The 8,924-nt window shown below is 35.0% G+C and overlaps 1 protein-coding gene across 3 annotated transcripts; it reads right to left on the bottom strand.

The window, feature by feature from the left end:
* Nucleotides 1-2,801: 2,801 nt before the first annotated feature.
* LOC132042055 (uncharacterized) lies at nt 2,802-8,194 on the bottom strand. Of its 3 annotated transcripts, none has more exons than XM_059432683.1 (6): nt 7,985-8,194; nt 7,701-7,904; nt 6,546-6,632; nt 6,344-6,459; nt 5,842-6,238; nt 2,802-3,004 (listed from the first exon to the last, which is right to left on the bottom strand). In XM_059432683.1, coding segments are annotated over exons 1-5 (609 nt in total). In that variant the 5' UTR covers nt 8,186-8,194; the 3' UTR covers nt 2,802-3,004; nt 5,842-6,237. The 3 variants fall into 3 exon arrangements, with proteins under 3 accessions (XP_059288666.1, XP_059288667.1, XP_059288668.1); XM_059432684.1 differs by having other exon boundaries at nt 5,854-6,238; XM_059432685.1 differs by having other exon boundaries at nt 6,592-6,632.
* Nucleotides 8,195-8,924: the final 730 nt, after the last annotated feature.

Here is an 8,924-nt window from a genome sequence, read left to right as displayed (position 1 = left end):
ATATTTATATAATATCATCACGATTATTTATACTAGAAAACTACAACCAAAATAAAATTCAAAATCAATCCACTACTTAAAAAACACAAAGAATTATTAATTAAAAATTAATGGATTAATGTGGATATACTTAGAAATATGTATTTATGGTAAGGATATTTACGGTTTGAAAAAATAATTTTACTGCCGCTTTTTTCAAGAAAATTTAACTTCTCCCAACTTATGCGAAAACTTGTTTTTCTACTTAAAAAGTAATTTAATAAATAGCCAAACAACTCAAATATCCAAAAAAGTATTTTTTATCGGAAAAAGTGTTCTTTTTTTTTTGCCTCAAACACTAAAATAGAAACGGGCTCTAAGTGTTGCATTCGTATATCGATTTAAAAAATAGTTATTCGTCTACTGGGAATGCACACAAGTTGTTCTACTTTGATTCTAAGATTTAGCAGTTTACAGACTGTTGTCAAGAAATTTAATGGTTTTCCACTCTACAATGCATAAAAGAAAAATCACTCAAGGGTATTGTAGGGATTACTCCAACATTAACAGATATCTCAGGTTCAAATTTTAGAAGTATTGGAATGGAGAAATCTCAATAGAGAGTATTTTCTAGTAATTCTCGCCATTCACTTTTACTTGTCATTTCGGCTTTTGAGTCAAACTCGCATGAATTTTGACCCAACATTTAGAAACATTATTGACGGAGTCGTCTTTGTTAGGGGAACTCTTTATTCTCAACATGGGAATTTTACGCAAATCCGAAATCGTCTTTGTTAGAAATCCTTTATCCCTCAATACGGAATTTTTTGGCGCAAATCCGAATTTGATCGGGCTTCCATATGAATACCAAACACTGGATGGAAAACTAAAAAGATTAAGTGTTACCTGAACCCATTGAGAATTTTTTTTAAAAAAAAAAATAGGCTCGCAAGGGAATGCTTTATATTTCCACTGTTGGACTATTCTTCCAATTACTAGTGGCTTGTCCCCGCGCAAAGAATGTACCCAGCTATTTTGTATCATACTTATATTTTATAGTATCGTCATGATTTACGTGTGTGTATATAAGACGACTCCGTCAATAATGTTTCTAATCTATATCTAGTATACTACTAGGCAGAGATAGGCCCGTGCTGGTATAAAAGTTGGAGATGCCTGTATATATTATTTTGCCAAAACATAAGTAAGACTCGCACTTATTAGTCTCAGGAGAAGTATATGCACAATCACAACAACAAAATATCGCATACATTTATGCACATCTTTTGAATTACAAAACATACCAGAGGTGCCAAAACATTCAGGAAATCAAAAAATGTTTTGTGTCATCATCTTCTTTGTGTCAATTGTTCCTTTCCTCCCAGATTGTCTGAGTGTACAGACACAGACAAGTACAGCGTTCCAGACGGCCTTATGTTTCTTTGTCAGCTTCATACCAGCTGCTTGTAGTACCTCCTAAATCACCAACATGGTCCATTTAACTTCAACCAGAAAGAGAAACATTTGTGATAGCTCAGATGCGATGGGCGGTGCAAATAAAGCAATTGATGTTTTCTGAGTTACTGGAGCAAAGGTAACATCTCTTGCATTAGGTGTAACCGCTTTTCTGTAAATTCGCCAGTGCCAGATGATCATTGAGCAATGTTGTCCATACAAAATCAAATGACATTGAGTGAAGCCTTACATTTCTATTTACGTTTCCATTGTCAGTTGTGGAAATGGAGGCTTGAAGTCAAAAGCCAATTGCAGGACGTGATAGAATAGTTATTATTATCATCTTCCTTCCAGAGCATTCTGACATGATCTGTTGTATGAGAAGGAACTGCGTACACTTCGAAATATTTCATCAATAATGTATGAAACATGTCTTCATTAACAAGTTCAACAACCTAATCTACAGAAGAGTATTATAATTACAATAGAAACATCGATCTATAGTGAGTGGTGCTATATATTGTCAATGTAACACCTTTGTTAAATGTAGTCAAAGTTTCTTACTTGATGTACAATTGTAGATGTTAAAGTAATCATTCTTGGGGTGAAAAATGTGATCAGATAGTTCATGATTCTGTTACACGATCGGGGCAAGAGATGCACATAAAAATGAAAAAAGTAGCAAATTTGCCAGGATCCCGCTGGAAGTAAAATAAATAGCAAAACTCACTACTGGAAAATAGTCTTATGGCAACGCCGAGAAAACCGTTGCTATAGATAGCTGAACCGTTGCTAGAGATTTATAGCAACGGTTTAAGGTGCGTTCCATCTGCTCGCGTGCCCATATATCTATGGCAACGGTTTCTTTAACGGTTGGTAAAACACGTTGCTATAGCCATATCTACGGCAACGGTTGTTCCTCTTTCGATGCACGAGTTTTTTGTGTTAGTTGGAACGGTTCCCAACCGTCCCCATAGACCTTTAAGCAACGGCTTTTGAGGCTATTGCAACGGTTTCGTAGAGGTTATTGCAACGAGCTTTTCCTTTATTGCAACGGTTTTTGTCTATTGCAACGGTTTTTTTTTTTGTACAAAAATCAGCAATTATTTTAAACATCCTATTGCAATGGTTCTCATGACCTATTGCAACGAAGTTTATCCGAAATAGTAGCTCACGTTATATATATATATATATATATATATATATATATATATATATATATATATATATATATATATATATATATATATATATATTAATACATTACAAATTACATAAATCAGAAAACACAATTTTTCATAATCCAAAATATCCAACATTCATCATAATCCAAAATGTCCAACATTAATTCATAGTCCAAAATATCCAACATTCCTAATCCAACATACCCGTAAAAGCAAAATGTTCAACCCAAAATGCATAGTTAAGTTTTACATTTCAAGATTTAGGATAAGTTTCAAAATGTTCGATAGCAAAAAGATTCTTAGAACATGTAGAAAGCTTCATAAAAGATCTTCTCAAGTAAGATCAACATGTTCATTGTCTCCTTCCCTTTCTTCATTTTCGACACCTACAAAAGAGAATGAATAATGTCACTACCCTTCAAACGCACACGCACATAATACAAAAATACAACTTATTATAAACGAATACCAATTTTATACTACAATTTAAATACGTAAAAAAATGAATATCAACCAAAAAGGAGAAAGAGAGACATGTCAGTATAATATGCTTAAAATTACACAAACAACTCGAGGAATTAAAAAAAAATTATACGAAGACCTTCACTAATACATTTTGCAAATAATCGAGCTAATCGGTCTAGTTTTTCACATCGAAATGCGAGTTGATGATGACTACGTATGATGATGACACCTCGCATCATGTTTTTGAGGGAATTCGTGATGTTGTTTTCTAATAATGAAGGGATGGAGCAAATGTTGATGTTGGTTATTGGTATAAAGGAAGTGAGTAGATGGAAAAATAAGGAAATCAGAAATATTGGTGATGCTGGTCATATATAGTATGCTGCTTAGTTGCACAAAGGCTGGACAGCTTGTGCGAATAAGGTGGTTGTTGGATAGCCGGCCAGATGGTATCGGAAAAGCGTGTATAACTTTATTATTGCTATTGCACCTCAACGGTGTCCGACAACAATGCAAGATATACCGGAGAGACAACATACAAGGACACAAGACAAGGCCATACATGCAAGACTCGCTGGTTTTTTCAAAGAAAGACCGCAAAGAATCCGGTAGCAGTCAAGACTATTGTCAGGTTTGCATTCACGCCAATCATGGCACCAAAGGGACCCGACTTGGGACACATACAAAATTTCGACAAGAAAAATGATTAGACAAGAAAATTGCACTTCAAAGAAACAATTTTCTTAGCAAGATTGGTCAAAAACTAGTTTATTATTCGTAATAGTGGTGGATGCCTTGTGCAAATAAGGTGGTTGTTGGTGGATGGTGTTGTGATGGTATCGGGAAGCATGTATAACTTTGTATTATTGCTATTGCACCTCAACAGGTCCGGACAACAATGCAAGATATAGCAGAGACAACATACAAGGACACAAGACAAGGCCATACATGCAAGACTCCTGCTGGTTTTTTCAAAGAAAGACTGCAAGAATCGAAAGTAGTCAAAGACTATTGTGGTTTTTTTTGCATTCTTCGCCAATTTGTGCACCAAAGGGACCGACTTGGGACACATACAAAATTTCAAAGAAAGCGGCATTAACAAAAAGAAAATTGCACTTCAAAGAAACAATTTTCTTAGCAAGATTGATCAAAACTGGCTTATTATTCGTACGCTGATGTAATTCTATTTCCACCACTGTGGAATGCGAGGATTTCGTAGTTAGACAAGTTCACTTTATCATTCTAATTAGGCTAGATCTGTTTCCTCCAGTAATTTAGCATTTTTGACAGAAAAGATCTGTTATTTTTTTCCTTTTTTTTTCAATAGAACCCTTAAGCCCCAGGTTTTATATATTTGTATGGGACGGTGGAATTTTGAACCCAAGACCTTAATGACTTTGATAAAATGGAGAAAATGGCATATCTGAGCTAAGTTTGCATCATAAACTAAGGTGGTAAAGCGAAGCCTATGCTAGAAATTAGCCAACCTTAATCAAGTCATAAAGACTCGTCATCTTATTCTAGAAATGTTCGGCAAATAAGATGAACTGGGATTTATCACCAGAAAAGATGTTTCTATTAAACCAAGCATGTTAGATTTACCATGTCCACTTAAAAAAAGAGGTTCTATTGGTTGAGATCTGATGTTATAAAAGCTAGAATACATTAGTTTAATTCAAGTTAAAATATGGCAAACAAGTTGCGGCAAGTTAAAGATTAGTAATGTTCTTTGCGATTATCCCCGCCTTTTAGCTTTAAGAATTTTCTACCCTATACTCTATAAGGCACAGATACAACATGCTAAGGGGTGACTTACCAAGGGTTTGGTGGAGGAAAATGACCTGCAGCAATGCTGGTTATCCTAGATGGGTATTTGTGCTCTATCTCATAATCCAAGGCAAGCTTTATACTAGAGATAGATTGCTAAAGTGAGGCATGATCAATGACCAAACATGTCTAATGTGTGAAGCTACTGAGGAATCCATTCAACATTTTTTTTTTTTTTAATGTCCTATCTCTTCTTATATCTGGTGCAAAATTCTTAAATGGCAAGGTTATACTAGACATGCAATGAGATGGCATGATGAACTACAATGTGCTGTGAACTTTGCTACAAACAAAAGCTCTAAGGCAAAGATATATAGGATGGCAATGGCTGCCACTGTCCCCTACATATGGGAAAACAGAAACAACAAAGTCTTTTAGAATTCTTGGTGACCAAGTTGTGAGGATAATTATCTAGGATGTTTTATGTCGAGTAAATACCTTTCCTAGGCTGGCTAGAATGATGGTCACTCTCAATTTTTATCCTTAGCTTCCTACACAGTATAGGTGTTATATGTTGGTAGTGTTTGATTTGAAAGGTAGTAGTTGTTTGCTGGTGTTTAGTTGAGGCTAAAACTGGGGCTGTCCAGTTTTAGAGGGTCTAGTTTGTTTGTAAATATTATCCATGGTAATAAAATGTTTTACTTACCCAAAAAAAAAAAAACACTTGCTACCCTTTTTCAGTTTGCCTTTCAACAATCCAAACACATACAAACTCATGAATTGAACAAGAAAAAACTGAACAGTAAAAGATATATAGAGAAATACAAATAATCATCCAAGCAAACTTTGATTCCTTTTTCTTTTCAGGAAAAAGTCTACTTTTCGATAATGTCGACAGAAAAAAATCAGCTAGCATAAGAAAATTAAAAAAAACAAGCAGGCATAAGATTTCACTAAGTTTAGGCAAGAAAGAGATCAGAATAAGTCTGACCTTGATTGTTACCAGGTGTAGAGGAAGCTTCTCCTGGTGAGCGAACACTGAACCTTAACATATTAGGATCAAGTCGGAATTCTGGATTTAGCTGCTGAATTTTTGCAATGACTTTCATTGTAATATCTTGTTCCATGGTATCCTTTTGTGCGTTGAATTTTTCTTGCATTCTTTGTTGCATCCTCTCTTCTATCTCCTCCATTTTTTTCTCCATTTCATCAGTAACATTTGAAGAGAGTCCAGTATCCGCCGCTTTCTGTTTCAAGAGAGTCTTGGTAACCCCACGTCCATACAATCTTACTCGACCTGGATGATCAGGTCCCATTACTGATACATATGCGTCAACTGATTGACTGCCATCTTCACTTTCTTGAGTTTCTATTCTCTCCATTTCAGCCTACAAATCATATTGAAGAGAAGGGGGCTCAAGTAAATAAAACTAATCCAATATTTAAGAACAAGCAAATGATATCGATAAACCTTTAAATAGAAAATTTCATACTATTTTGCTAGCTGTGTCTTCATATGAGTCCTTGTATACTCGGCCTGGTTTCCTTCTTCTAGTAGCCACAAAAACTCCTTACTTGACAAAGCTTCAGGATTTTCCTTCTTTTTTTTCTAGTTAGATAAAAGATAGCATAAAAATCTTCCCAAGTAAAGTCAACAAGTTCATAGTAAATGAACAATCCAAGAAAACACCAAACCTCGCGGATTATAGCAAAACTTGTTTTGCCAACAGTGTGTGGATACCTCAAAATTTTTCGATTCTCTGTATTTTTTCTGGACATGTCCTGCAAAAATATGAGTTAGTGAAATAATAGAAGCCAAAAAATATATAGATGAAGGGCATAAATCGAATATCTGAAGGTTGCTGCTGGTTGCTAGTTACTGCGAAGACATGTTGTTTGTACCATCGAATGTATATAGGAGATGATAAGGGATTTTCAGCTACTGTGATATGCATAAGTACTCGTGCATTTTTGTTGACAAGATATGGTATGTGGAATGTATCAAGCTTTGCTAGTTTTGAAGTTGGTTTTTGATGATGAGTTGAAAAGAAGTCTTTATCATCATACTCAAAAATAGGAAGAGGGTATGTTGATAAGTTTTTTCACTAACACCGATTTCTTTTTTGCCTTTGGTTCTAGATGGAAGGATAAAAACATCAGGAGTTCAGGAAGTTTGAAATATATTTGTACCACTGATCATTTGAGAAAGGATATGGTACAATTTTGTTTCATATTAGACATGGTGCGGATGGAAACAAAAGTTGGCAATATCCTATTCTTTTGGAAATGGACTTATACGGTATTGATTAGTGTTGAAAAGCTAGATATGAGTTAGTGCTAACTTTGGGAATTTGATACACGACTACTTTTGAGTGGAAAAGTGTATGCAACATCAAAAGTGTATAGGATGCAAGCTTGTTTGGAAGGAAATGCATTAAATTGGACTATAAATTCACATTATGTAATAAGGAAGTAGTGCTACTAGCGCCTTGTTTTTCTTATTGCGGAATCAATGCATGCAAACACATGATTTATATTGCTACATTGACACTAGATCTCAGTTTCTTTTTTTGTTGTGGTTTCCTTAGTTGGTATTAGTATCTATAGTACTCATCCCACTAGGAAATATGCCTTAAGAGAAATTGCTTTGATCTAAGTTGGTAACCAGAATGCAATTAACACATACAAAGGATCTATAGATGATGGATTTGTTTTGAAAAAATATATAAAGTAGCCCTAGGCACCACAATGCCTAGTGAAATTTGTTTTTAAAAAAAATCCAGATATCTTTTGCTTTTGAATAAGGCACTAATTTAAAGAAAAGAAAGTTGTCTATGATTTATATCTTACTTGAGCCGCATCGGAGTTCCAATATTCGAGGAGAGCCTTAAATTGAGATTCTGAAACTTCTTTAGGCCTTTTTGCCATTCGAATTTCGTCATTGGCGTAGCAATAGTAGTGTTTCTTCTTCAACCCATTCTTATACTTTCTCCAAGCAAGTTGAATTCTTCGCAAAGCCCATTCTTTCGCAACTTTAGGAATGTCATATTTCTCCTACAATTTGGTGCAATTGGGTTAGGGCAAAAAATCTGAAATATTTTCAAGTAAAAATTGGAACATTGAGAAATTCAAACCATGGTATAGTTCCACATATCATCATGTGTCTTCAATTTCTTCCATTTAAACATATTAAGAGGACGAAAGGTCCCATTCCTTGCCAATGTGCCGAGGAAGCTACCCAACTCTTTCACAATTGCTTCAGTAGGACCAATGGGTTGGTGCAACTCATTTAGCACGATCAGTTTGCGCTCACTCCGTCCATGTACACTTAGCATTTGTGTTCCACCTCTTTTTTCTTTTTTGAGTGGAAGGGCACTGTAATAATATGAACCAAACAATTTATAGTTATGCGTACAATTGGTCCGGACCTATTTCAAATTTAGTAATTTTAGAACATGAGCACAACTTTGCTTATGAACTATTTTTAGTAAGATAAAAATTAATTCTAAAACTAAATCCGGACAATACAATTATCAGATTTTATAAGCTAAAGACTAATTCTAATTTCAAGAGCATGTAGTTTAAATCTGTAAATTCTTGCCTCCTTCGCCAGATTGGTTATTTGCTTCAAGATTAGTACAATCATGTGGATCTTGTTAGATTTGTTCATTAACCGCTTGTAATGCGGAATGCTTTGGAAAGTTGTGAGGTTTGTTGCACTTGTTCTTGTGCTTCTCGTGATTCGGGAGTGGTGGAATCCAACAAGACTTGCTCATGTATGTTTGTCTTTGCAAGATAAATAGAATCGGGACACACTTTGCACTTGTTCCACTTCGATCCAAAATCGGAATGTAGTTTGAGTTATACTTGTGCTTGTAATGCTTTTCATTTGACTTTATAACATGGACATCTGGAATGTGTTTTGAGTTTTGCTTTTGCTTGTGATTCAAAACCCTTTGGCTTAGCAAAGATGCAAAATCGATCCGAGGTGGAATGAAGTTTGAGTTCTTAACTCTCTTGCTTTTTCTTGAACTCCCGTCTTGATTCATGATTACTCAAGTCTCTGCAAGTTTT

This window comes from Lycium ferocissimum, unplaced genomic scaffold (assembly GCF_029784015.1).
Source record: "Lycium ferocissimum isolate CSIRO_LF1 unplaced genomic scaffold, AGI_CSIRO_Lferr_CH_V1 ctg13009, whole genome shotgun sequence".
Taxonomy (NCBI): Eukaryota; Viridiplantae; Streptophyta; class Magnoliopsida; order Solanales; family Solanaceae; genus Lycium; species Lycium ferocissimum.
Note: the sequence above shows the minus strand (reverse complement) of the source record. Positions and strands in the feature narration are given on the sequence as shown.

What these genes read in the sequence shown, in the direction of transcription:
- LOC132042055 (XM_059432683.1), bottom strand. Translation starts at nt 8,185, where the DNA reads ATGCTAAGTGTACATGGACGGAGTGAGCGCAAACTGATCGTGCTAAAT. An exon ending in ATATGTGGAACTATACCATG is followed by an intron (nt 7,905 to 7,984) that starts GTTTGAATTTCT and finishes ACCAAATTGTAG; the next exon opens with GAGAAATATGACATTCCTAA. An exon ending in GTTTTGCTATAATCCGCGAG is followed by an intron (nt 6,460 to 6,545) that starts GTTTGGTGTTTT and finishes TTATCTAACTAG; the next exon opens with AAAAAAAAGAAGGAAAATCC.